The 28,000-nt window shown below is 62.1% G+C and overlaps 1 protein-coding gene across 1 annotated transcript; it reads left to right on the top strand.

The window, feature by feature from the left end:
- The first annotated feature begins 19 nt into the window (after positions 1–19).
- On the top strand, positions 20–27,823 carry NBEAL2 (neurobeachin like 2). Its single transcript, XM_086741666.1, has 55 exons — positions 20–103; positions 5,177–5,265; positions 6,159–6,323; positions 6,705–6,786; positions 6,884–7,005; positions 7,087–7,169; positions 9,289–9,374; positions 9,868–10,153; positions 10,234–10,340; positions 10,539–10,622; positions 10,724–10,807; positions 10,949–11,047; positions 11,627–12,198; positions 12,289–12,421; positions 12,512–12,631; positions 12,712–13,042; positions 13,140–13,222; positions 13,328–13,420; positions 13,862–14,033; positions 14,550–14,683; positions 14,780–14,939; positions 15,015–15,117; positions 15,499–15,652; positions 15,794–15,952; positions 16,042–16,201; positions 16,380–16,465; positions 16,755–17,423; positions 17,502–17,680; positions 17,783–17,942; positions 19,071–19,208; positions 19,298–19,603; positions 19,782–19,931; positions 20,625–20,782; positions 20,863–20,987; positions 21,183–21,303; positions 21,390–21,547; positions 21,772–21,905; positions 22,001–22,108; positions 22,863–22,958; positions 23,042–23,166; positions 23,255–23,395; positions 23,467–23,597; positions 23,676–23,785; positions 23,900–24,017; positions 24,098–24,195; positions 24,280–24,396; positions 24,505–24,594; positions 24,698–24,807; positions 24,901–25,073; positions 25,331–25,425; positions 25,521–25,637; positions 25,718–25,879; positions 25,958–26,106; positions 26,212–26,347; positions 27,446–27,823. The coding sequence occupies exons 1-55, from the start codon at positions 53–55 to the stop codon at positions 27,548–27,550; spliced, it is 8,277 nt and encodes a 2,758-aa protein (XP_086597792.1). The 5' UTR covers positions 20–52; the 3' UTR covers positions 27,551–27,823.
- Positions 27,824–28,000: the final 177 nt, after the last annotated feature.

The raw sequence follows: 28,000 nt of genomic DNA, 5'->3' as shown, positions 1-28,000 counted from the left end.
GGGAGGAGCTGGCCCCGCCGTTCCGTGCCGTACCGAGCCGTGCCGGCCCGGCATGGCTTCCCGGGAGCGGCTGTACGAGCTTTGGATGCTTTACTTCACCAAGGTGAGGGCGGTACCGCGCAGACCCCCCCCCCCACCCCCCACCCCCCCCAAAAAAAAAAAAAAAGAACCACCCCAAGATTGGAAGGGGAGGGTGTCAGTACCCCCCCCCCCCCGCCTTTCCTGGAGTGGGAGGGGGCTACGAGCACCCCACGCCCCCCCCGCCCCCCCGCCGTATCCTGGGGTGCGCCCCTCGTCACCCCAAAGTCCTCGACCCCCCTCGCCGCACCCCCCTGCATCCCCCCCACCCCACCTTTCCCGGGAGGGGGGGGGCACACCCCCCCCTATACCCAGCCAGGAAGGGTCGCGTTTTGGGGTTTTGGGGGTTTTTTTGGGGACCCACGCGAGGTTTGTTTGGTTTTTTTTTTGGGGGGGGGGTGCAATTCGTGGACCCCTGTGAGATTTTGAGGGGGGGGTCCCGTGGAGGGGAGGGGGGGGGAGATTTTTGGGGGTGACAGGTGCGGCCGCGGGGACGTTGCAGCCGCGCTGGGAGCGACGGGGGCGGGGGGGGGCCCAACCTTGGGGGGGGGGGGGGGTCCTGCTCGGGGAGACCCCCCAACCGCCCCCCCCCCCAAATTTTATCCCCACTCCCAGTTTACGGGGACCGGATACTGGAGGAGAGGAGACCCCCACCGCGCCCCCCCCCCCCCAATGTCACCTCCGGCACCTGCGGGTCGGGGCACGCAGCTGGGATTTTTGGGGTGAAAGGGGGGGTGTTTGTACCCCAAAACCCCACCCTGTCCCGGTGGGAGGGGCGGGGGGGGCCCAGGAGGGTTGGGGACCCCCGTCCCAGTTGGGGTTGGGGACAGTTTTTGCCCCCGGCACCAGGTAAAACCAAAATAAACCAGTAAATGGTCGTTGGGTTACTGGTCATCGGCGGGGGGGGGGGGGGGGGCACCCCGAAATTCTCTCTGCGGGGTGCTGGGGAGAGGCGGATTTGGGGGGGACAGGTCCTGGGGGGCTCGGAAGGGGACAGGTGCTGTGGCGTTGGGTGGGCATGGGGCTGTGGGGACACGTGTCACGGCGTGGAGGTGGCCGTGGGGCTGTGGGGACGCGTGTCATGGCGTGGAGGTGGCCGTGGTGGCATGGGGACACGTGTCACACCATCGAGGTGGCCATGGGGCTGTGGGGACACACACATGTCACACTGTCAAGGTGGCCATGGTGGTGTGGGGACACGTGTCACGGCGTGGAGGTGGCCATGGTGGTGTGGGGACACGTGTCACGCCATCGAGATGGCCGTGGTGGTGTGGGGACACGTGTCATGTTGTTGAGGTGCCACATGGTCGTATGGGGACACGCGCCATGCCACCGAGGTGTCCATGGTCGCATGGGGACGCGTGCCACACCGTCGAGGTGGCCGTGGTGGTGTGGGGACACGTGCCATGGCGTGGAGATGCCTGTCATTGTACGGGGACACGCACCACACCGTGGAGGTGTCCATGGTCATGTGGGGACCCGTGCCGTGCCATCAGGTCCTCGTGGTTGCGTGGGGACACATGCCACGCTGTGGACATCTCTGTGGTCACATGGGCACACGTGTCACGCCATCGAGGTGGCCGTGGTCGTACGGGGACACGCGCCACGCCATCGAGGTGTCCGTGGTCGTATGGGGACACGCGCCACGCCGTCGAGGTGTCCGTGGTCGTACGGGGACACGCGCCGCGCCGTTGGGGTGGTCATACAGGGGACACGCGCCACGCCATCGAGGTGTCCGTGGTCATACAGGGGACATGCGCCACGCCGTTGGGGTGCAGGTGGTCATACAGGGGACACGCGCCGCACTGTTGGGGTGGTCATACAGGGGACACGCGCCGCGCCGTCGAGGTGTCTGTGGTCATACAGGGACACGCGCCACGCCGTTGGGGTGGTCATACAGGGGACACGCGCCACGCCATCGAGGTGTCCGTGGTCATACAGGGACACGCGCCACGCCGTTGGGGTGCAGGTGGTCATATGGGGACACGCGCCACGCCGTCGAGGTGTCCGTGGTCGTACGGGGACACGCGCCACGCCGTTGGGGTGGTCATAGAGGGGACACGCGCCGTGCCGTTGATCGCGCGCGGTCATACGGGCACGCGTGCCGTGCCATCGGTGTCACCCTTGGTGTCAGACGCTGCGCCGCCGGTGCACGCGTGCCGCGCCCGCGCCGACGCGGCGGCCGTGCCACCTCCGAGAGGCCGCGACGGGACCTGGCTGTCGCCTCCCCGGCCCGGCCGCGCCGCAAAACCTCCGTCACCGCGACGTCCCCCGAGCACCCGGCGAGGACAAAGCCGGCGGGCCGGCGCGCGGCGACCGTTGGGCCACCCGAGGCGCGGGCGCGTCGCCGCGTCGGACTCCGCGCCAGCGAGGTGACAAACCGGGTGGCTTTCGGAGACGGGGCTGGGGGGCGGCGGGGGGACACGACGACACGCGGCGCTCTCGGCGACGCCGGTGCCGCCACGCGACGTTGCCAGGTTGGCGCCGCGCCGGCCGAACCCAGAAGCCACCCAACTGGCTCCGCAGGCCGGGACGGGGCACCGGCGAGGCGCACCCGCCGCGGCGTTTCGGGTGCCGGGTGCCGGGGCGGGGTGCTGAGAACGGACAAACTCGCCGCGCTCGCTCGCCGCGCCGGCGGGATCCTCCGGGCCTTCAACGGCGCGACCCCCGCCGTTCGACGCCCGCCGCGCCGCCGCGTGCCACCGGTGCCCGGCGGCGACGCCCGCCGCGTCCCCGTCACCGTGACGTCCCGCGGCGAGGCCGCCCGCCCCCCGGCACCCCACCGGCACCCCCCGGCACCCCGAAAGGCGGGCGAGCGGGCGCGGCGGGAGGAAGCGCCGTTGGGGCGGCGGGTGACTTGGCGTTTCCTGGTGTTCTGGGGTTTTTTGGTTTTTTTTTTTTTTTGTTGGTTTTTGGGGTTTTGTTTTTTTTTTTTCGGTGGGTTTTTTTTTTTCGGGCGCCTCGCGCAAGGGCGAAGCGGGGCGGCGGCGAGAAAAAGGGGGGCGGGGGGGGCGGAAATTAAGGACAAACACACCCCCCCCCCCCCCCCAGTCCCGTACTGGGACGGCGCGCGCCGGGGTCATGGACGGCCTGGGTCGCCCCGGCGGGGAGGTAATTTGGGGGCTGCGGGGGGGGGGGTGGGGGTACGGGGGGGCCCCCCCGCCCTCGCTCACCCCACCGGGTGCTGGCGGTGAATGGGGGGGGGCGGGGAATGGGGGGACTGGGGGGCACTGGGACGGCGAGGGGGTGGGTTTGGGGGGGTGCTGTGAGGTCCCCCTCTGCGACGGCGGTGCTGGGGGGGGGCTGGTCGGGGCCCCCCCCCCGTCGGGGGGGAGGGCTGGGATGGGGGCACCCCAGGGTGCTGCGTGGGGTTCCGGGGGGGGCGTGGGGCACCCCAGGGTGCTGTACGGGGTGCTGGGGGCGATGGGTCACCCCAATGTTCTCCGTTGGGTGCTGGGGGCCATGGGTCACCCCAAGGTGCTCTGTGGGGTGCTGAGCGCCATGGGGCACCTCAAGGTGCTGTACGGGGTGCTGGGGGCCACAAGTCACCCCAATGTTTTCCGTTGGGTGCTGGGGGCCATGGGTCACCCCATGGTCCTGGACTGGGGTGCTGAGCGCCATGGGGCACCCCAATGTTCTCCATGGGGTGCTGAGGGCCACGGGTGACCCCAAGGTGCTGCAGGGGACCTGGGTGACCCCAAGGTGCTCTATAGGGTGCTGGGGGACATGGGTCACCCCAATGTTCTCCATGGGGTGCTGAGGGCCACGGGTCACCCCAAGGTGCTCTGTGGGGTGCTGGGGGACATGGGTCACCCCAATGTTCTCCATGGGGTGCTGAGGGCCACGGGTCACCCCAAGGTGCTCTATAGGGTGCTGGGGGACATGGGTCACCCCGATGTTCTCCATGGGGTGCTGAGGGCCACGGGTCACCCCAAGGTGCTGCAGGGGACGTGGGTGACCCCAAGGTGCTCTGTGGGGTGCTGGGGGACATGGGTCACCCCGATGTTCTCCATGGGGTGCTGAGGGCCACGGGTGACCCCAAGGTGCTGCAGGGGACCTGGGTGACCCCGAGGTGCCCTATAGGGTGCTGGGGGCCATTGGTGCGGGGGGTGCCCGGGGTCAACCACCGGGCTGGGGGGCGGGCACTGTCAGCTGATTGGCTGGTAGGGGCAGATACCCTGGGTGCTGATTGGTCAGGAGCTCCACAGGTTGTGCTGCTCTGCATGCTGATTGGTCAGCAAGTCCACAGTTTGTGTTGCTCTTGGTGCTGATTGGCCAGCAGCTCTGCAGGTTTTGATGCTCTGGTCGCTGATTGGACAGTATCTCCACAGGTTGTGTTGCTCAATAAGCTGATTGGCCGGCAAGCCCACAGTTTATGTTGCTCTTGGTGCTGATTGGTCAGTGGTTCCACAGGTTATTCTGCTCTAGTTGCTAATTGGCCAATGACCCCAATGGTTGTTCTGCTCTGGTTATTGATTGGTCAGTGGCTCCGCGAGTTGTGCTGCTCCGAGTGCTGATTGGACAGTAGTTCCACGGATTTTGCTGCTCTGGTTGCTGATTGGTCAGCAAGTCCACAGGTTTTGCTTCTCTGGTTGCTGATTGGCTGACAACTCCCCAGGTTGTTGCACTCTGGTTGCTGATTGGTCAGCAGTTTCACAGGTTGTGCTGCTCCAGGAGCTGATTGGTCAACAGCTTCACAGGTTTTGCTGCTCTGGTTGCTGATTGGCTGACAGCTCCACAGGTTGTTCCACTCTGTTTGCTGATTGGTCAGCAGTTTCATAGGTTGTGCTGCTCCAGGAGCTGATTGGTCAGCAGCTCCACAGGTTTTGCTGCTCTGGTTGCTGATTGGCTGACAGCTCCACAGGTTGTTCCACTCTGTTTGCTGATTGGTCAGCAGTTTCATAGGTTGTGCTGCTCCAGGAGCTGATTGGTCAGCAGCTCCACAGGTTTTGCTGCTCTGGTTGCCCATTGGCTGGTGACTCCTGGAGGCGGATGGGCGGGGAGGGGGGTGGCGTCACCATTCCGGCCGCCGATGGGCCGCTCCGCTCGCGGTGCGATCTGATTGGCCGGCGCCTCCAGCCCCGCCTCCCCCTTGCAGAAGGACCTCTCGTACCTGCAGCAGTGGCTGGAGGCCTTCGTCATGAACTTCGAGAAGATCATCGCCCTGCCCTCGCTGGAGCCCCGCAGGTGGGGGCCCGCCCCCCACCCATGGGCGACGCCCGCGCCCGACGCCGCACTCCAGCTCGGGTTTTGGGGGTTTTATTGGGTTTTTAGGGGTTTTTTTTGCGGTTTTGAGGGGTTTTGTTTGGTTGGGTTTTGGTTTTTTAGGTTTTTTTTTTATTTTTTTTGTTTTTCTTGCATTTTTGGGGGTGTTTTGGGTTTTGTTTTCTTTTTTTGGGTTTTTTTTTTTTTTTCGCTTTTTTGGTTTTCTTTCCTTTTTTTGCTTTTTGGGGTTTTTTGTTTCTTTTTAATTTTCTGGATTTTCTTTTCTTTTTTTCTTTTTTATTTGGCTTTTTTGTTGTTTTGGGTTTTTTTTGTTTTTGGGGGAGTTCTTTGGATTTTGGGGGTTTTTTTATTTTTTTTGTTTTGGAGGTTTTTTGTGTTTTGGGGGGTTTTTTTTTGTGTTTTGGGGGGTTTTTTTTGTGTTTTGGGGGGTTTTTTTTTGTGTTTTGGGGGTTTTTTTGTGTTTTGGGGTTCTTTTTGTTGTTGTTTTGGGGGTTTTTTTGTTGTTGTTTTGGGGTTTTTTTGTTGTTTTGGTTTTTTTTTTGTTTTTGGGGTAGTTCTTTGGATTCGGGGAGGTTTTTAAATTTTTTTTGTTTTGGAGTTTTTTTTGTTTTTTCAGATATTTTGGGGGGGCTGTTTTGGGGGTGGTTTTTTTGTTTGCTTTTGGGGGCTTTAGAGGGTTTGGAGGTTTTTTTTTGTTTTGGGGTTTTTTTTTGTTTTGGGGGTTTCTTTTGGGGTTTTGGGGTTTTTTGCTGGGTTTTTTGGTGTTTTGGGAGGGGGGTTTTGGTTCTTTTTTTGGGGGGGGGTGGGTTTTTTTGGTTTTTTTTGAGATTTTTTTTAATTTCCCCGCGCGGCAGGCCGGAGGAGCCGGCGTCGGAGATCCCGGTGCTGCCGCGGGAGGTGGTGCGGGTGCTGAGCCAGCGGCTGGGGCAGTGCGTGGGCCAGATCCCGCGGGACGAGGGCGGGGGGGCCGGCCTGGGCCAGGCGCTGCTCCTCCTCAAATTCTTCATCATCATCTGCAGGTGGGTGACACCCCCCTCTTCCTCCCCGCCACCCCTGGGGGGGTCCCGGCCTCCCTCCGTGTGTCCCCCACCCATGGGTGTTGCGATGTCCCCCGCAAAAGCAGTGCAAGCCCCCTCCTCGAAGCACAGACCCCCCCCAAAGTGTGTCACCCCCCCAAAATTCTCACATCCCCCCCCCAAAATTCTCACATCCCCCCCTCAAAATTCTCACATCCCCCCCTCAAAATTCTCACATCCCCCCCCCAAAATTCTCACATCCCCCCCTAAAGCGCATCACATCACCCTAAAACAGGATATTCCCCCCCACCACGATAAAATCCGCCCCCCACCGATGCATTAACCCCCCCAGTGTGTTATTGCCCCCCCCCCAAATCCTCCCAGGAACCTGGAAAACATCCAAGCGGACAAAACCCCCGGCTTCATCCCGGAGGTGCTGAAGCTGCTGCGGGTCTGCGCGAGCAAGGTGAGCGCGCGGGGGAGAACCCCTGCCCCCCTTTTGGTGATGGGGGGGGGGTTCTTTTGGGGGGGGGGGAAATAATCCCGCTCCGTTTTCCCGGCAGCTGAAGAACATCCCGGAGGACGAGGGGAGCGGGGCGCAGCTGGAGAGCGGGATGCTCTACGCCCTGCATCTCTGCGAGTGCCTCTTCGACCCCTACCAGACCTGGCGGCGGCAGCTGAGCGGGTGAGCGGGGACCCCCCCTGCTGCCTCTGCACCCCAAAATTTCCCGTCCCCCCCCCCCTCACTTCACCCCTCTTTTCCCAGGGAAATCGTCAGCGCGAAAGAGAAGAGTAAATACAAATTCGCCCCGGCCCCGCTGCCCCCCGAGTTCGGCGCCTTCTTCCAAGGTGAAAGTGGGGGGGGGCGGCTTGGGGTCCGGCAGCGGGATCTGGGGGGGGGTGGGATCCGTGGGTGCGGGGGCGAGGGAGGGGAGGCTGGGATCCGGGAGCACCTATGGGATCCGTGGGGGTGTGTGGTATTCGGGGGCAGGCGTGTGATTTGAGGGCAAATAATGGATTCTATCCATACCCCTGCACCTACAGGATCCCATAGCCGCCCCCCCTTATCCTATAGATGCCCCTGCACCTACAGGATCCTATACCTGCCCCCGCTTATCCTATAGATGCCCCTGCACCTATAGGGTCCCATACCTGCCCTGCTTATCCTATAGATGCCCCTGCACCTATAGGGTCCCATACCTGCCCTGCTTATCCTATAGATGCCCCTGCACCTATAGGATCCCATACCTGCCCCTGCTTATCCTATAGATGCCCCTGCACCTATAGGGTCCCATACCTGCCCTGCTTATCCTATAGATGCCCCTGCACCTATAGGATCCCATACCTGCCCTGCTTATCCTATAGATGCCCCTGCACCTATAGGGTCCCATACCTGCCCTGCTTATCCTATAGATGCCCCTGCACCTATAGGATCCCATACCTGCCCTGCTTATCCTATAGATGCCCCTGCACCTATAGGGTCCCATACCTGCCCTGCTTATCCTATAGATGCCCCTGCACCTATAGGATCCCATACCTGCCCTGCTTATCCTATAGATGCCCCTGCACCTATAGGGTCCCATACCTGCCCTGCTTATCCTATAGATGCCCCTGCACCTATAGGATCCCATACCTGCCCTGCTTATCCTATAGATGCCCCTGCACCTATAGGATCCCATACCTGCCCTGCTTATCCTATAGATGCCCCTGCACCTATAGGGTCCCATACCTGCCCTGCTTATCCTATAGATGCCCCTGCACCTATAGGGTCCCATACCTGCCCCCGCTTATCCTATAGATGCCCCTGCACCTATAGGGTCCTATACCTTCCCCAGGAAGCTTCAAGGACAAATATAGGATCCTATACCTGCCCCCGGGACCCCGTACGTGCCCGTACGGGCACGTACGGGGTCCCGGGGGCAGGTATAGGATCCTGAGAGTCCGTAAAAATCAAAGCAAAGGGGATTTTGAATATTTTTTTTTCCAGGAAAGCCCCCAAAAACCCCACTCTGCGTGGCAAAGGCATCGCAAAAAAAAAAAAAAAAAAATCACCTAAAACTCCCGGCGCCCGTAAATCCCCAACCTGAACCCTATTTTTGAAACGAAACCCCGTTATTTTTACTTTTTTTTTAGAATTAAAAATACCTCCCCCCGCGCAACCAGAGCCGCAAAAAATTTAAACATCCTAGGGGGGAAAAAGGGATTTTTTTTTTTTTTCCCTTTTTTCTTTCTCCCCCCCCCCCCCCCTTTTTCTTTCTCCCCCCCCTTTTTCTTTCTCCCCCCCTTTTTTCTTTCTCCCCCCCCTTTTTTCTTTCTCCCCCCCCTTTTTCTTTCTCCCCCCCCTTTTTTCTTTCTCCCCCCCCCTTTTCTTCCCCCCCCTTTTCTTCCCCCCCCTTTTCTTCCCCCCCCTTTTCTTCCCCCCCCTTTTTCTTCCTTCCCCCCCCTTTTTCTTCCTTCCCCCCCCTTTTTCTTCCTTCCCCCCCCTTTTTCTTCCTTCCCCCCCCTTTTTCTTTCTTCCCCCCCTTTTTCTTTCTTCCCCCCCCTTTTTCTTTCTTCCCCCCCCTTTTTTCTTTCTCCCTCCCCTTTTTCTTTCTCCCCCCCCTTTTTCTTTCTCCCCCCCCTTTTTTCTTTCTCCCCCCCCTTTTTTCTTTCTCCCCCCCCCTTTTTTCTTTCTCCCCCCCCTTTTTTCTTTCTCCCCCCCCTTTTTTCTTCTCCCCCCCTTTTTTCTTTCTCCCCCCCTTTTTTCTTTCTTCCCCCCTTCTTCTTTCTTCCCCCCCCTTCTTCTTATTCCCCCCCCTTTCTTCTTCTTCTTTCTTTACTTTCCCTTTTTTTTTGCCCTTCTCCTCCCTTTTTTCTTCTTTTCTCCTTCTTTTTTTTTTTTTTCCCTTCTCCCCCTTTTCCTTCTCCCCCCTTTTTCTTCTTTTCCCCTTCGTCCCCACAGTAAATATGTCCCTCCTCATCCTCCCAGAGTGCTTCCAAGCCGGAGGACAGCTCCCCGAAACGCTCCAGCTCCGACTTCTCCATCTTTTCGGAGCCATCCTCTCCGGATCCAAGGTAGCGTTGGGAAGGGGATGGGGGGAGGACTTGGGATCGTTATCCAAGTGATAAACCCCCAAGTTTTATTTATTCCAAGGAAAATAATCGCTGGAACGAAACCCCTTAATTTTTCAACAGCCTTTAAAAATCCTCTTGAAAATTCCAGCCCTGAATTCAGCAAATTTGACCTTAAAAAAATAATTAACTGAGAGGGGATTGAGCTGAAGCTGCTGGTTCGTCACCGCTTGGCGGACGAGAAATTCTTGGCTGAATAAATTTGAACAGAAATAAGTTTTAATTAACCCCATGCTCAAAAATCAAGATTTAATTAATAGCTCCGAAATTTCCTTTAAATTAATTTGTTGCCCGCCCGGGAGCGGGGTGCGGTGAGACGGGCAAAACCCGCGGCGCTGGGGACGTCAGGCTGGGCGTTAAGAGCTTCAAAAAAAAAAAAAAAAGGGATTTTTGTATAAAAAGAATCATCCGTAACGCACCCGCTCCCCCCCGCCAGCCCAACGCGCTGCGGGCCGTCACGCCGGCCGCGGTGGAGGTGCTGCTGGGGGTGCTGCGGCGGGGCGGTGGCGGGACCCCCGCCCCGGTGGGGCTGCTGGAGCTGGCGTTACGCGGCGTGGTGGCCGTGGTCCACGTGCTGCACGGCGGCAGTCCCGGCGCCGGCCCCGTGCCGCTGCGCGTCCTCCTGGATGGTTACTTCAGGGTGCTCAACTCGGATCTGCCCCTCGCTTCCTTGGCGCCGGAGGCGGCCGGCAGCCTCATCGCTCTCCGTGTCCTCATGTTGGGTAGGTGGTTGGGGGACGGGGCGGGGAACGGGGTTTTGGGGAGGTGGGACGGGTGCTGAGGCGTCTCCGCCGCGCCGTAGATGCCATCCCAGCCATGTTGAGCTGCGAGGACCGGCCGGTTCTCCAAGCCGTCTTTCTCAGCAACAACTGCTTCGAGCACATCATCCGGCTCCTCCAAAACAGCAAGGTACCGGGGTGGCCACGCTGGTGTCCCACCGTGGTGACACCGGGCTTGGACACCTTCATCTCCATCCCCACCCTTCCCGGCTCTAAACGATGCCGGGATGGGGCGGTCGCGGTGCAGCAGCATCCCGGGGGTGGTGGCTCTCCATAACCCTCTTCCCATGCCATTCTCCGGGGTTGACACCCACCCCGTGTCCCACAGCTCTACCTCGGCAGCTCGCGGGAGGCGGACAAAGCCCAGGATGAGGTCCCCACGCGGCGGCCGGACGGGGACGGGCTCCAGCAGGTAGCGTGTGGGGCCACCCCGTAACCAAACCACCCGGCGTGGTGGGCTGTGTCCCCCCAGGCCCGTGCCTCAGCAGACCCACCACCCCTGTGTCCCCGTAGGTCTTTGACGGCAGCTCCGACACCATCGCGGTCCACGCCATCGGGGTGCTCACCGCCATCATGAGCAACTCGCCCTCGGCCAAGGTGGGCAGTGGACCAGGATTGGAGGGGACACCCCAAAAGCTGATGGGTTTGGGGTTTTTCACGCCATGACGTGGGCTGGGGTGAAAGCAGCACGTGGTGGGGCTTGGTGCAGGGTCCCACCTTGTGCCCGGGTGCTTGCAGGAGGTGTTCAAGGAGCGCATCGGCTACACCCACCTCTACGAGGTCTTGAGGAGCCAGGGCCAGCCCACCCAACGCCTGCTCCAGGAGCTCCTCAACATGGTGAGCATGCCCGCTTCTCCTCCACATCGAGCAAAGCCCTTGGTGCTGGTGGTTCATGGTGGAACTCCACCCCCAGCAGCCCCGTTCCTTAGGTCCCAGTCTTCTCCACCCTATTTCCCATCGGCTTCCTCCCACGGGGTCCTGGGGCCATCTTTAGCTGGGAGTCATGCTCAGATCTGGGGAGATAGGAGCCCTTTCTGATGTGGTAGTGTTTGCTCTGGTGCTGCTGGATGTGCGACATCTCCAAAATGCTTGATGCATGAGAGTCTCAAGATGCTTGATGGTCTCCAAAGCACGTGATGCATGGGGATCTCCAAGATGTTTGATGCACAGAGGTCTCCAAGACTCTTGATGCACAAGGGTCTCCAAGACTCTTGATGTACAGGGTTCTCCAAACCCATGAGACACAGGGATCTTCAAGACTTTAGACACACAGGGCCTCCAAGATGCTTGATGCATGGAAGTCTCCAAAGCGCTTGATGCACAGGGTCTCTACCACCAACCCGGGGTGACCAGGGGGAGGATCTGTCCCTTTCCATGGGGTCAAGGTTGCACCGACCGATTCTTCTGTTTCGGCAGGCAGTGGAAGGTGACCACAGCTCCTTCCCTGTGCGTCCCATCCGTAACGAGCAACCCCTGCTCATCCTGCTGGCCTGGCTGCCGACGTTGACGTGCCGGGAGCTCCAGGTCTTCCTCTCAGGCCAACTGCGGCGGCTCTGTGAAGCCTCCCTGCCCAGCCGCCTCACCTGCGTCAAGGCTGGCATGGTGGGCTGCCTACTGGGCGCCCTGGCCACCGAGCCGGCGCTGCCGGCTGCCTGCTCTGAAAATTTACTGGAGCTGCTGCGGGCGTTGGGCAGCCTCTCCATCCGCCCCGGGGAGCTGCGGCAGCTGCTGCGGCTGCTGCGACGCGAGCGGGGTCGGGGACCTCATCCCTACGCGGCACCCGTCATCCGGGCGCTCTCGGGCATGGCGCGGGCCGAGGGGCCCCCCCGAGCGCTGCAGTGCTTCGACCTGACGCCCGGTATGGCGGGGATCATGGTGCCCGCCATCCAGAAGTGGCCCGGTGGCGCCTTCGCTTTCCACGCCTGGTTGTGCCTGAGCGAGGAGGAGCCCGAGCCACCGGCGAGGCCGAAGAGGAGGCAGCTCTACAGGTGATGCTCAATGGAGGGGACCAGGGTAGTGCTGAGGTGAGGATGAGGAGGGGCAGCACCACCATCCCCACCATGCTTCTCCTCCACAAGCTTCTTCACGGCCGGCGGGACGGGCTTCGAGGCGTTCTTCACGGCTAGCGGCGTGTTGGTGGTGGCCGTCTGCACCAAGAAGGACTACATGACGGTGGCACTGCCGGAGTTTGCCTTCAACGACTCGGCTTGGGTGAGCGTCGTCCCCATCCCTACGTCCGTCCCCGTCAGCGGGGGCAACGAGGCCACCGGGATGCCTGACGCCCCCTCCCTGTCCCCCCAGCACTGCGTTGACGTCGTCCACGTTGCCGGCCGCCGGCCCTTTGGCCAGAACGTGGTCAGCATCTACGCTGATGGGCACCTGCGGAAGACGGCGCAGCTCCGCTTCCCCTCCCTCCACGAGGTGGGGGGACCCTCTCCCGGCGCCCACCAGACCCCGTGGCACGGGGCTGGGGGCTGAACCCAACCCCTTCCTCCTTCCAGTCCTTCGTCTCCTGCTGCATTGGCTCTGCGGGCCACCGGACCACCACCACCACTGCCACCACCGCCAGCCACCCGCCAGCGTCCCATGGGCCGGAGCTGGTCTTCGCCCCGCGCCCCACGCTCGGCCGCTCCCAGTCTGTCCCCGCTGCCTTGGGACCCCACTCCTGGACCCCCACTCAACCCCCCACCGAGGGAGTAGTGGCCACCACGGCGGCTGGCAGCCAGGACACCGAATGGGGCAGTCCCACCTCCCTGGAGGGTCACCTGGGCTCGGTGGCCATCTTCTGCGAGGCTCTGCAGCAAGCCCAGGTCAAGGCACTCTTCTGCGCCGGTACGTGGGGTGGGACACGTGGGACATATGCAGGGGTTCTGGTGGCAACCAGGTTCTCCCCTACCGTGCCGCAGCTCACCCCAACCCTCTTCTCTAGGACCGAACGTCACGTCACCGTTTACACTGGAAGGTGACTTGGTGGAGCTCAGCAGCAAGCTCTTGCTGTACTACACCCCCCAGGTGAGCAGAGCCACCACCCGGGGGATGGGGACAGCACCTGTAGACCCTCTGCCGTCGGTGACATCTCCAGGAGCATGAAGATGCTCCCATGGTGCTCTCTTCTAGGCCTGCAGGAACAACATCTGCTTGGACCTCTCTCCCAGCCACGGCTTGGACGGGCGGCTGACGGGGCACAAGGTGGTCAACTGGGACATCAAGGTACGCTGGGCGTGGGGTGGTCCATTCTGGCCCATTCGCCCCATGGCGTGGAGGCAACTGGGCTCCTCCTGGGGTATGGGACAGGGGCAGGCTCCTCCAGGGGTGTTGGATGGCCATGGTGGTTTCTCTGGACCCTACAGGGACTCTGCTACACGGTATTGGGTCCACCAAGGACCTGCATGCCCCATAGGTCCTCAGCATCCACGGTGGGCATCATGGGTGGTGCAGGGGAACGGGTGCATTTTGGGGACCTGTTTTAGGTTTGTGCCATAGGATGGGTCAGGGCACACCTCGGTCTTTGCTAGCCACAGGGCCCGGCTCTCCCCGGCTTGGGCTGAGCCCGTGAGCAGGCAGGACGGACCCCGGGTGCATGGGCAACCTCCTTCTCTACGCTGCCGTCACCGCGCAGCACCCGGCAAAGCCCTCGCCTCCCTCTGGCAGGACGTGGTCAACTGCGTGGGTGGGATGGGTGTGCTGCTGCCGCTGCTCGAGCAAGTGGTGGCCAAGAAGGAGGAAGCCGAGGATGAGCAGGAGACCAACGACCTGGTGGGGCCAGAGCTGACGTCCTCCAGGAACGCCCAGGGCATGCTCATCCCGCTGGGCAAGTCCTCAGGTGAGGATCTCGGGAGACGTGGAGCTGGAGCCGTCCTGCTGGGGTGGCTGGAGGTGACCCCGCTGCCGCGTGGGTGCTGCCTGGGGGCAACCTGGGTGACTACCACGGGCAGGAGAGGTCCTGCCTGGGGCACCAAGAGTTACGGAGTAATGGAGAAACCGTTGACGTCTTTTAATGTTGTTATGACCCAATTAGTCATAAACGAGCAGTTGTAAGAAGATGAGGCTGGCTCCAGCCTTGCCTTTGTGTGGAGTCTCTGGTGTCTTATAGTAGGACTGGGTTTGTGCGGGAGCCTTCTCCTGCACAGGTGGCACAGGCTTTCTCCTGATACCCAGCTGTTTATTTCCAAGTTCAGAGCAACGGAGGTTTCCACTCGTGTAAATTCGGGGGAAATGGGCTGAAAAATTTGCAGAGAAAAGTTGACAGTGGGGTCTCCGGGATGCCTTTCGCAGGCGGATGCGGGCAGTTCTGTAGGACGGTGTCTGGGTGGGCATGGGGCTCACAGCTACCTTGCAGAGAGCAGACTGGAGAGGAACAACGTGGCTGCCTTCCTGCTGCTGGTGAAGAACTTCATCCAGAACCACCCGGTGAACCAGGAGAGCCTGGTGCAGTGCCATGGGCCGGCCATCATCGGGGCGTTGCTGCAGAAGGTGTGGGGAGCTACCAAAGGTTCCGTCCCGTGGTCCTCAGGGCCGTTCCCCAAGGAGGACGCCGGGACTGGAATCCTCCCCTCTTGCTCGTGGCAGGTCTCCAGTCCGCTGCTGGACATGAGCACATTGATGGCCTCACAGATCCTTATGGAGCAGATGGCCTCCGAGGGCAGCGGGCTCCTGCTGCACCTCCTCTACCAGCATCTCCTCTTCGACTTCCGCATCTGGAGCAACAGCGACTTCGCCGTCCGTTTAGGTGGGACCTGGGGGTGCTTGGAGATGTTCTCCATCCCAACCGGCCTTCGCGACCGCTCACACCTTCTCCCCGCAGGTCACATCCAGTACCTGGCCAACGTCGTCAAGGACCACAAGCAGCGCATCCGCAAGAAATACGGGGTGCAGTACGTCCTCGACTCCATCCGGACGTACTACGGGTGAGCTGCCGCTTGTAGCCAGGACCCCCAGATGCTGACGTGGTGGTGGGCTTGACCCCTTGGAGCTGCTGTTTGGGGTAGACGCCCTTTGCTTGGGGCAATATCCCCCCCGTGCAAGCACCTCATGGGATGATCTTCTGGTGTGGGAGCGTGGTTGTTGGTGCAGGACCTTCCATGCCCCATCCCCAAACCTCCACCCAGCCCCAAAATCCACCCCCAGCGCCTCTCCAGCAGCAACCGAGGTTGTGGCGGGTTCTACAACAACCGGGCTGTCCGCACCGTAGTTCCTCAGGCTGGGATTTGGGATTGTGCCGTGGGTGACAAGGGGCAGGAGGGTGGCTGTGCACCCAGAGGGAATGCCCATGCCTGTCTGTCTGTTAGCACCTCCAGGGAGAAGACCACGGCCACGGACGACATCAAGACGGTGCAGACATCCCTCTTCAGCCTGGTGAAGGATTTCTTCTGCAGGAGCTTCTCTGGGGAGGAGATGCAGAGCTTGCTGAGCTACGTGGCCGGGGTGCAGGACGAGCAGCAGGTACAGCACTGAGTCACCCGCGTCCCCAAACACCCCAGCGTGCCGTGGGCTGGCCCGGCACTTGCCAGCAGCGGGGAGAAGTTGCTGAGATCCTGGTGGGGCACGTGGAGGGCAGTGGACAATTAGCCCCATGTCCTGCAGGTCTGCGGGGCGCTGGAGGTGATCCACAGCCTGCTGAAGGGCTCGCCTGCCCAGGAGCAGCTCTTCGCCTTCCTCTTTGAACCAGGCCATGTGGAGGTCCTCTTCTCACTGCTGGTGCAGAAGAAGTTCTCGGATGAAGTGCGGGAGAGGGTCTTCAAGGTAAGGCAGGTCGCTGGCGCCGATCTCTTGCCACCTCCAGCGGCCAGGGGTGGCCGCAGCGGGGTGGCCACCTCTCTCTGTCTCGCCAGATCCTCTACAAGATGCTGAAGTACGAGAAGGTCCCTGAGCGCAGCAAGAACCGCCTGAAGCTGAAGGACATCGGGTACCAGGGGCTCATCGCCTGCCTCGGTGACATCCCCGGCTCCATGCTGCTCTTCCGCTGCCTCTCGGAGCAGGTCCTCGGGGCAGGTACCGCGTGCCCTGCCGAAACCAGGCTGGCCCTGGCCACCCGTCCCAAACGTGTGCCATGGGGTCATCACTGGTGGCTTCCCACAAGGCTCAGCTGGTCATGGGGCTGGGGGTCTTTGGTGGCTTTTGGGGACAGAAGGACCTGTCCCACCACCATCCCATCTCTCCTGGTCCATAGACCCTCCCAACTACAAGGACCTGGTGGCCGTGGTTTACCTGTCCCACCGAGCTGAGCTGGCCGTCCGGCTCGATATTTGCCGTAAGGTGAGCAGGACCACGGGTGCAAGGGGGCTGTGACCAAGTGGTGTGGCTCCCTGGAGCCACACGCGGGCACCCAGCCGTGCCTGGACGCGTGGGCCATGGGGGTGGTGCTAACACCCCGCTCACAAGGACGTGTCAGCGTGGAAGGGGTGCACCAGCACCTAGTGATGGTTATGGGGGATCCAAGATCTGAGGACCGTCGGCATCCTGCCCCTTGGAGGGACCAGCCCCCCGAGAGGTGGCCAGGAGCTAGGACAACATCATCAGGTCTCACCCCGGCTTTCCCTTGCAGCTCTTCCACTTGATCTACGCGCAGCAGGACATGGTGAAGCAGCTGGCGAGGTTGGCCGGCTGGCAGGACACCCTCACCAAGCTCTACGTCAAGGAATCCTACGAGTCCCGCCAGCACAGCCTGAGCAACGCGGGCAACGGGGGCTGCCTGGAGCTCCTCCGCTTCTCGGACCCCCCGGGCAAAGAGGGGACGAGCCCACCACCGGTCGAGCTGCAGGAGCTGGACGTCTTCCTGCCGCTGGGCTACGAGGCCTCGGACCAGGAGCTCTCCGAGGGCTTCTCCGACCACTCCATCTCCCCGAGCGGCCGCACCAAGTCCTTCCACTCCTACAACTTCAAGTCTTTCGACTCCTCCGACCGGGCCAGCCGCTCCTCCTCCAACCCCGGGGATGGTCCTCCCTTCGACGGCGTCTACCACCCACTCTCGCCCTTCTCCACCTCACCCTTCGAGCTGGGGCTTGACCTGGCCAGCACCAGCTCCATGGCCACAGCTGAGAGCGGCACGCAGACCCCCGCCAGCGGCCCCGGCACCCCCTCACCCCTGGAGAGCTTCAAGCCCTTTCCAGGGATGCGAGCACGCAAGAGCTCCAGCCTCTCAAACGTCCTGGATGAGAGCAGCTACCAGGACGCGTTGCCCAGTGACAACATTTCCAACACCAGCAACCCCCAGGTGAGCCCCAAACCGTCGTCCCCACCACCCTGGGCTGTGCTGGACGCCAGACCGCTCACCCTTCCTCTCCGTTGGCAGCAAACGCCTGAGGAGGAGCTGTGCAACCTCTTGACCAACATCGTCTTCTCCGTCACCTGGCGCGGGGTGGAGGGCTGGGACGACGCGGCGTGGAGGGAACGCGGGCAGGTCTTCTCCGTCCTCACCAAGCTGGGGACGGCGTGCGAGCTGGTGCGGCCCCCCGATGAGATCAAGCGTAGGTGAGTCCTGCCCACCTCCGAGCGGGTGCATCCCAAGGCCACGTCCGAGCGGGCGCATCCCAAGGGAAGGACCACCCTACAGAGCCACCTGCTCTCCCGCAGCCTCCTGGAGATGATGCTGGAGTCGGCGCTGACGGACCTGAAGGAGTCGGGGCCGGCCGCCCTGCCCGGTCTCACCCACAACGCCCTCAAGCTGCTGCGGCTCCTCCAGGACTTCTTGTTCTCTGAGGGACACAACAACCAGGCCCTGTGGAGCGAGAAGGTGACGGGACAGGCGCGGGTGGGGGTTCCCGATCCCAAACCTGAGCTTTGAACCCTGGTGCTAACACCCTGGCCCCTGAAGTCAGGCCTAACCCTAATCCTGACCCTAACCTGCAGCCTGGGAACGTAACCCTAGGAATTAACCCGACCCCTAATCCTAAACCGTAGCCTAACCCATAACCAGTAAACCCAGCCCTAACCCTACGCCTTAGCCCTAAGCCTTAGCCTTAGCCCTACGCCCTTGGCATAAACCCCAGCTCTAACCCTAAGCCTTAGCCCTAGCCCTGCACCCGTGCTGTGAAGCCCAATCCTATTCCCTAGCCTTAACCCCTAATCCTAATCCTTAATCCCAGCCCTCTAACCCTGTTTGCTAAAATCTGACCCTTAAACCCACCTGTAACTCATAATCTGTAATTCTAACCCTAACCCTTGCTCTAAACCCTAACCCCGATCCTAAACCCTAACCCCTAATCCTAAACTTTAGCCTTAACCCCACACCCTCATGATAAACCCAACCCCCTGTAGGGAAGCTCTAAGCCCTAACCCTAAACCCTAGCTCTTAACCTACAAATTCAACTGTACCTCCTAAATCCTAATCCTAAACCTTAACCCTACACCCTTGCCGTAAACCTCAGCCCTAACCCCCATCCCAACCCTTAACCTTGACCCTGCAACCTTTCCGTAAATCAAAATCCTAATCCTATAGCTTAACCTTCAGTCAGGATTTGTAAATCTAAACTGGACCTCCTAAATGCTAATCCTGAACCTTACCCCTGTGTCTTTGCCATAAACCTCAACCCTTAGTCCTAACCCTTAGTCCTAACCCCCATCCCAACCCTCAACCCTAAGCCCAATCCCAAGCCTTAGCCCTGCACGCCTCCCAGAAACCCGTACCCTAAGCCCCAACCCGTAACCCTCATGCCAAACCCGAACTAGTTCCTCGTTAGGGTTGTGAGTTGGACCTCTACCCTACTCCCAAAACCTAATCCTGACCCCCACCCAAACCCACGTCAAGAAAAGCCAAGGGTGGCGGGGTGATGGGGCCGGACCTGGTGGCTTTGCGCCCAGCCGGCCGGAGAGGCGAGGGGGTGTACGGTTGGGTGGAGGGGCTCACTGTGTCCCCCCCCAGATCTACGAGGGGGTGAGCAGTCTGCTGGACAAGCTGGGCGTCTGGTACCACCTGGCCAACGGCACCTCCGACCTCAAGGAGATGGCCCTGACGGGTCTACGCATCCTCGTGGGCTACATCATGCTGCAGGACCCCCAGGTGAGTCACCCCTTCCTGGGACTCGAGGTGAGACCCCAACCCTTCGGACAGGGTTGGTGGCCCCATCTGATGTCCCGCGTCCCCCCCAGCTGCACTCGCTGGCGTACGTGAAGCTGCACAGCCTGCTGCAGACCTCTTCCGCCCCCAAAAAGGACGAGGCTTGCTACCTGCTGGGCAAGCTGGAGACCCCGCTGCGACGCTCGCTGGATGCCAAGTCGGAGACCTTCTCCTGGTTGGTGCCCATCGTCCGGACGCTCATGGACCAGTGCTACGAGACCCTGCAGCTTCAGCTCTTCCTGCCCTCGCTGCCCCCCACCAACGGCAGCCCCACTTTCTACGAGGACTTCCAGCTCTTCTGCACCACCCCAGAGTGGAGGGGCTTCATCGAGAAGCACGTGGGTGCCGTGGGGCATGGGATGGCATGGCTGTTGGGAGAGCCCCTTCCTAGGCTTAGAGATGGGTCCCCATGTGCCCTCTGGGTTGGGACAGCCTGTAGGGGTGACCTCCTGGGTGATGGTTGGTGGGTACCAAGCCCTGCAAACGCCTCTGCTCTCATCCTGGTTTGCTCGGTAGGTGCAGCCCACCATGGCCCAGTTTGAGATGGACACCTTTGCCAAGAGCCACGACCACATGTCGAATTTCTGGAATGCCTGCTACGATGCCATGATGAGCAGCTCCCAGCGGTGGGAGCAGGAGAAGGCGGCCAGCCGCAAGATGTTCCAGGTACTGTCTGCTCGTCGCCCCAGGATGTCACCCTGGGGATGTGCTGCTGATCCTGGGGACATGCTCCTTACCCCAAAGACATCATCCTGGGGACATGCTCCTCACTCTGGGGATGTCATCCTAGGGATGTGCTCCTCACCCCAGGGATGTCATCCCAGGAAGGTGCTCCTTGCTCTGGGGATTTCATCCTAGGGGCAGTTCCTCACCCCAGGAACATGGTCCTCACCCTGGGGACACTAATCCTGGGCATGTGCTCTTCAACCTGGTGATGTCATCCTGGGGACATCCTCCTCAGCCTGGCGACACGGTCCTCAGGATGTGCTCCTCATCCCAGGGACATGTCCCAGGGATGTGCTCATCAACCCAGGGACGTTCTTTTGGGGACGTGCTGCTCAGTCTTGGTACATGCCCCTCACCCCAGGGACATCATCCAGGGATCATCCTGGGGATGTGCTCCTCACACCAAGGATGTCATTGTGGGAACATGCTCCTTGCCCTGGGGATGTCATCCTGGGGACGTGCTCGTCACCCTCGGGACATTAATCCTGGGGATGTGTTCCTCACCCCAAGGCCATGATCCTGGGGACGTTCTCCTTGCCTTGGGGACGCCACCCCATGGACACGCTCCTCGCCTCGGGGATGTCCCCAGGCCCCAGCCACTGTTGTCACTTCACCCTCCCACTCCCCTGGCAGGAGCTGGTGCTGGAGCCGGCGGCGAAGCGCTCCAAGGCGGAAAACGCCCGGCACGCCAACGTGCTCAAGCAGGCCAACAACCACCACAGCACCGTGCTGAAGCAGTGGCGGTCCCTGTGCCGCCTCCTCACCTCGCCCCGCTCCGCCTGGGCCGACCGGTGAGCCCCCACCTCCGTCCCCGGGGAGGGGTGGTACAACTGGGGGTCCCCAGGGTGCCTCACCCTGTCCTGTCCCACAGGAACCCACCAGAGGTTCGCTGGAAGCTGTCGAGCGCCGAGACCTACTCCCGGATGAGGCTGAAGCTGGTCCCCAACCTGAATTTTGACCAGCACTTGGAGGCCAGCGCCCTACGGGACAACCTGGGTGAGGCTGATGGGAGCGGGGCACCCAGGGGTCCCCCCCATGCCGTGGGCAACGGTTGGATGCGCGTGGTGGGGTTGAGCTGGGAGGTGTCGTGGACCTCACTGGGGTTGTGGGGTGGGGTGAGGGTCCTTCACAGGACTTCTTCCCTAGCTGTGAGGGACCAGGGAGGGCCTCCTGACCCCCTCCTCGTTTCAGGAGCTGACCACCTCCACAACCCCACCGAGTCCCTCCAGCTCGCCATGGCCAAGGAGGCCAAGGTGAGCGAGCTGGAGGACGACCAACTGGCCGAGGAGGACCTCCCCGTCCTGGACAACCAGTGAGTGTCCCCATCCCCTGCCACGACGCTGGCTTGCCCAGGCTGGGGGTGTCGCTGGGGTCTCCTCATCCTCCTGTGTCACCCAGGGCTGAGCCCAAGGAGCAGAACCAGCGGGAGAAGCTGGTGGTCTCAGAGGACTGCGAGCTCATCACGACGGTGGCCGTCGTCCCCGGCCGCCTGGAGGTGACGACCCAGCACGTCTACTTCTACGATGGCAGCAGCGAGAAGGAGGAGACGGAGGGAGGTAACGGCGCGTGCTCCTCGGGGGGGTCCCTGTGGCAGGGTGGGGTAAGGAACCCCCCCCACCCATCCCATCTCCTCCAGAAACCCATCACGCTGGGTGCTGGTGGTTTTGAGGGTGGGGTCCTCTCAGCCCCAAGGCGTTGCTGGCCCCCATCCCCACCTCAGGAACTGGGGTGCGGGTGGATGGTGACGCCCATGGGGCTCTGCGCCCCCCCATCTCGACAGGGATCGGCTACGACTTCAAGCGGCCCTTGTCCCACCTGCGCGAGGTCCACCTGCGCCGCTACAACCTGCGCCGCTCCGCGCTCGAGCTCTTCTTCATTGACCAGGCCAACTACTTCCTCAACTTCAGGAAAAAGGTGGTGACACCCTTCTACCCCTCCAGGATCCCCCAGAGGCCGTGGCACTGCCCAGGATCTGGTCACTCCACGTCCTCCCCTCTGTCCCCCGCTAGGTGAGGAACAAGGTGTACTCCTGTGTCCTTGGCCTACGTCCCCCCAACCAGATCTACTTTGGCAGTCGGTCGCCCCAGGAGCTGCTGAAGGCCTCAGGGCTCACCCAGGTACTGGCTTTGCCTGGCCAAGGGGAATGAGATCCCCCAGCATAGGATGGGGATGGCCGTGGGACAGGGATGGCCATGAGATCAGAGATGGCCGTGGGATGGGGATGGCCATAGAACCAGGGATGGCTGTGGGACCAGGGATGGTTGAACTGGGGAACATGGGACCGGGGATGGCTGTAGGACCCAAGATGGTCACAGGACCAGAGGTGGCTATGGGACTGGGGATGACCATGAGACCTAAGATGGCCATGGGACCAGGAATGGCTGTGGGACCAGGGGTGGCCATGGGACCAGGAATGGCTGTGGGACCCCAGATGGCCATAGGATCAGGGATGGCTATGGGACCAGGGATGACCGTGGGTCCCACAGGACCAGGAGTGGCCATGGGACCAAGGATGATCTGAGAGCAGAAATGGTCATGGGATGACGATGGCCGTAGGACCCGGAATGGCTATGGGATCAGGAATGACCACGGGATGGGGATGGCTGTGGGACCAGGGGTGGCCACAGGACCAGAAGATGGCCGTGGGACCCAAAGTGGCCATGGGACTGGGGACGTCCATGAGACCAAGGATGGTCTGAGACCAGGAATGGCCGTGGGATGGGGATGACCGCAGGACTAGGGATGGCCATGGACTGGGGATAGCCACGTGACCAGGGATGGCTGTGGGACAGGGACGGCCATGGGGTGGGGGTGTGTGCCCCTCCTCCTGCCCCCCCCCAGCCCATCTCAACCACTTTCCCTCCGCTCCAGAAATGGGTCCTGCGGGAGATCTCCAACTTCGAGTACCTCATGCAGCTGAACACCATCGCGGGGCGCACCTACAACGACCTCTCCCAGTACCCCGTGGTGAGCCCCACGTCCCCCCCGCCGTCTCCCCAGTGAGCCCGTGCCCCCACCCCAACCTCACCCACCTCCTGCCCACCACCCAGTTCCCTTGGATCCTACGGGATTACGTCTCGGACACCCTCGATCTCACCAACCCGGCCGTGTTTCGCGACCTGTCCAAGCCCATCGGGGTGGCCAATGAGCGACACGCCCGGGACGTGAAGGAGAAGTCAGTATCCCCCAAAAAACGAGGGATGGGGGACACGGGAGGAGCACCCGCTTGGCTCCTGGTGGACCCCTCCCCGCCTCGCCCTCAGGTACGAGAGCTTCGAGGACCCCACGGGCACCGTGGACAAGTTCCACTACGGCACGCACTACTCCAACGCGGCGGGCGTCATGCACTACCTGATCCGCACCGAGCCCTTCACCACCCTCCACATCCAGCTGCAGAGCGGCAGGTGGGCACCCAACGAGGGGACGACGTTGCGGGGGGACGAGCGGGCTCCGACCGGGTGTCCTGGGCCACCAGGTTCGACTGCTCAGACCGGCAGTTCCACTCGGTGCCGGCGGCGTGGCAAGCCCGCATGGAGAACCCAGTGGACGTCAAGGAGCTCATCCCCGAGTTCTTCTACTTCCCCGAATTCCTGGAGAACCAGAACGGTAAGGGGCGCCCATCGTCCCCACCACCGCAGGGACAGCGCCCGCGGGGGTCGGTGTCCCTCACCCCCTGCCCCGTAGGCTTCGACCTGGGCTGCCTGCAGCTCTCCAACGAGAAGGTGGGCGACGTGGTGCTGCCCCGTTGGGCGCGCTCCCGCGAGGACTTCATCTACCAGCACCGCAAAGCCCTGGTGAGATGGTGGAGCCCGTCCCAACCCCTCCTCCACTCACACCCCTCGAGGGGGGGTCATTTTAGGGGTGTGGTGGGCGTTTCTGCCCCACCTTGATGCCCCATCCTTGGACAGGAGTCGGAGTACGTCTCGGCCCACCTCCACGAGTGGATCGACCTCATTTTTGGCTACAAGCAAAGAGGCCCGGCCGCCGTGGAGGCCCTCAACGTCTTCTACTACTGCACCTACGAGGGTGAGCGGTGGGGCAGGGAGGTGGGGGAGCACCCACCAGGTGACCTCCCCACCCCTGTGACCATCCCCGTCCGTCCCCAGGGGCCGTGGACCTGGACGCCATCGCCGATGAGACGCAGAGGAAGGCTCTGGAGGGCATCATCAGCAACTTTGGGCAGACGCCCTGCCAGCTGCTGAAGGTAGCTCATACCCCACCACCTCCCCCCAAAAAATACCCCCTTTTGGGGGGGGCACCCCCCTTCTCATGGCTCCCCCCACGCCAGGAACCCCATCCCGCCCGGCTGTCGGCGGAAAGCGCTGCCCGCAGGCTGGCTCGCCTCGACACCCGCTCGCCCAACGTCTTCGAGAACCTGGACCAGCTCAAGTCCTTCTTCGTGGAGGTGAGGACAACCCCAGGGCGGTGGGGTTGGGGTGGGGGAGTCCCTGGGCGGGATTTAGGGGGCTGGTGGTGGCCGGGAGGGTGCCCACCGGTTGCTGTCTCCCCGCAGGGCATCAGCGACGGGGTGGCCCTGGTGCAAGCCGTGGTCCCCAAGAACCAGGCGCACTCCTTCATCACTCAGGGATCGCCCGACGTCCTGGTGAGTGCGGGGAAACTGAGGCACGGGTGTGTCCTGCTAGCCCGGGGGGAACGGGACCAAACCCTCAGGGGGGCTCCGCTGTGTCACCTCCGTCTCCACCCAGGTCACCGTGAGCGCCAACGGCTTGTTGGGGACCCATAACTGGTTGCCCTACGACAAGAACATCTCCAACTACTTCAGCTTCACCAAAGACCCCACTGTCTCCAACGCAAAGTGAGTCGGGCACCTGGTCCCCAGGGATGGGCCCTGGAGGTGCCACCAAACCCACCCATGGCTCTGCCACCGTCCCGTGTCCCTCCCTGCCAGGACCCAGCGCTTCTTGCAGGGTCCCTTCGCGCCCGGCGCGGACCTCTGCTCCCGCACGTTGGCCGTCTCCCCAGATGGGAAGCTCCTCTTCAGCGGGGGACATTGGGACAACAGCCTCCGTGTCACCTCGCTGGCCAAAGGGAAGGTCGTTGGGCACATCACTCGGCACATAGGTAGGTCCTCCTCTGATGATGAAGGTCCAACGATGACCTGGTGGCTTTGTAGGGCCGTGGACGGAGGCAGGGGACATCTCTCGGTGCCTCCCATCTTCTAGGGACGCTCCACGCTCCATCTCGGAGCTGGGGTGGGGTTGGGGTTACCAGCATCTCCACGCCCCAAAACACGTCTTGGTGCCACCCTGTGGGGTCGGGGTGCTGAGCGCGGTGGGACGGGGACCAAGCACCTCATGGTGTCCTTCTGGACGTCACAGATGTTGTCACCTGCCTGGCACTTGACCTCTGCGGCATCTACCTCATTTCTGGGTCCCGGGACACCACCTGCATGGTGTGGCAGGTCCTCCAGCAGGTAGGGGGTTGACCCTCACCCCGCGCTCCACCTGGGAGGGGCGCGTGGTGGGCGCTGCCACCAGGTCACCGAGGTCCCCGTGTCCCCAACGCCAGGGTGGGTTTTCCAGTGGCTTGGCTCCCAAACCAGTCCAGGTCCTGTACGGCCACGACGGCGAGGTGACGTGCGTGGCCATCAGCACCGAGCTGGACATGGCGGTGTCGGGCTCCAAGGTGAGCTTGGGGCGGTGGGGTTGGGCGGTGGGGTGGGCGGCGCCACCGTCCTCACCCCTGCGTCCCCTTCCCTCCCATAGGACGGCACCATCATCGTGCACACCATCCGGCGGGGTCTCTTCATCCGGTCGCTGCGGCCGCCCGGCGAGAGCTCGCCGCCCGCCGTCCTCTCCCACCTGGCCGTGGGGCCGGAGGGGCAGGTGGTCGCCCAAACCGCCGTGGGTCAACGAGCTTGCTTGAAGGTACGGCCGGGTGTCCCCGTGTCCTCCTCCTCGTCACCGTCAGCGTGCGTGTCCCCTCCTCCTTGCTCTGTCTTTCAGGACAGGTTCGGGCTGCACCTCTACTCGGTGAACGGGACGCACCTCTCCTCCGTCCCGTTGGACGAGGAGGTGACGGCCATGTGCCTGACGGAGGAGTTCGTGGTGCTGGGGACCATGCAGTGCGGCTTGGAGATCCGTGACCTCCAGAGGTGAGGGCCACCACCCACCTCACCTCATCCCGCCCCAACCACCCCCTTGGGGGTGCCCCGAGGTGGGGCTGGAGGGGTCCCATCCCACCGCTCGTCTTCTCGTAGCCTGAAGGCGGCCGCACCCCCCGTGCCCATGCGGGTGCCCGTCCACAGCGTGTCCGTCACCAAGGAGAAGAGTCACATCTTGGTGGGGTTGGAGGACGGCAAGCTCATTGTGGTGGGGGCCGGGCAGCCCGCCGAGGTGAGCGTGGACCTCCCGTCCCGCGTGGTGGTGGGGCTGGGTGGGGGGAGGTCGTGCCTCGGTGTCTGCCGGGTGCTGCTGGACTGGGGACTCCTGTGTGTCCTCCTTGTTCTCCAGAGCAGAGCGGGGTGGGATGGGATGGGATGTGGGAAAGGGGGTAGGGATAGAGGTGGAGATGGGGAATGAGGTGGAGATGGAGGTGGAGATGGGGAGCGGGATGGAGGTGGAGGTGGAGATGGGGAATGAGGTGGAGGTGGAGGTGGAGATGGGGAGCGGGATGGAGGTGGAGGTGGAGATGGAGATGGGGAATGAGGTGGAGATGGAGGTGGAGATGGAGGTGGATATAGGGAGCAGGATGGAGATGGGAAGCGAGATCGAGATGGAGATGGGGAGTGGGATTGGAGGTGGGGACAGAAGTGGAGATGGAGAAGGTGGGTGGGTGGTGATGGGTTGGGAAAGGAACGGTGGTGCGGATGGGGAAGGGGATGGAGAAGAGGATGGGGGTGTGGAAGGGGATGGCGATGGAGAAGGAGATGAGGGTGAAGATGGAGAATGGGATGAGGATGGTGAAGAGATGGGGATGGAGAAGGGGATGAGGATCAGGATGAGGATGAAGGTGGGGATGGAGAAGCAGAGGGCAGTTTGGAAGGGGATGGGGATGGAGAAGAGGATGGGATGGGGAAGAGGATGGAGAAGGGGATTGGGATGAGGGTGAGGATGGAGAAGGGATGGAGATGGAGAATCGGATGAGGATGGAGGAGAGTTGGGAATGGGGAATGGGATGGAGAGGGGGATGAGGAATGGGGTTGAAGAAGGGAATGGGGATGGGAATTTGGAAGAGGATGGAGAAGGGAATGGGGATGAAGATGAGGGTGAGGGTGGAGAAGGGATGGAGAACAGGATGAAGATGGAGGAGGGCGGGGAGTGGAGAAGGGGATGAGGATCTGGATGAGGATGAAGGTGGGGTTGGAGAAGCAGAGGGCAGCTGGAATGGGGATGGGGATGGGGATGGAGAAGAGGATGAGGACGAGGTGGATGAGGGGATGTGGGGCGCCACGGGGCCGGGGGGGGCCGGCGCTCAGCGCACCCCTCTCGCAGGTGCGGCCGGGGCAGTTCCCGCGGCGGCTGTGGCGCTCGGCGCGGCGCATCTCCCAGGTGTCGGCGGGCGAGACCCAGTACCACCCGGCCGAGGGGGCGCCCTAGGGACCCCCCCCACCCCGCGGTGCCCCCCGTGGGGCCCCCCCGCCAAGCGGGGGTCCCCGCGCTGCCCCGTGGCCTTATCCAGCCCCCCGGTGGGGTGGGGAACACGGAACGGCCACCCCCACACATTTTCGGGGGGCGCAGCCCCCGCTCCCCACGGCGGGGGGGACGGGGGCCCCTCGCTGGGAAGGGGGTGCTGGGCGTGCCCCCCCGCCGTGCCCGCTGGCCAGGAGCCGGCGGGGGGGGGGGGGTGTGTGTGTGTCCCCGATTTTGGTTGTTGGTTTTTTTTCTATCCATTTTTAGATCTTTTACAGAAAAAAAAATAATTAATAATGATAATATATACGGGAAACGAGCGCGCCAGGCCCTCTGTGCCCCTGCCGCGCGGGGGGGGGCCGGGGGGGGACATTTTGGGGTCCTTGCTGCCCGCCCCGCGTCGCTGTGGGGCTGGGG

Source organism: Chlamydotis macqueenii, chromosome 2 (genome assembly GCF_036417535.1).
Source record: "Chlamydotis macqueenii isolate bChlMac1 chromosome 2, bChlMac1.mat, whole genome shotgun sequence".
NCBI classification, from domain to species: domain Eukaryota; kingdom Metazoa; phylum Chordata; class Aves; order Otidiformes; family Otididae; genus Chlamydotis; species Chlamydotis macqueenii.
This window is presented reverse-complemented; position numbering and strand designations above follow the sequence as displayed.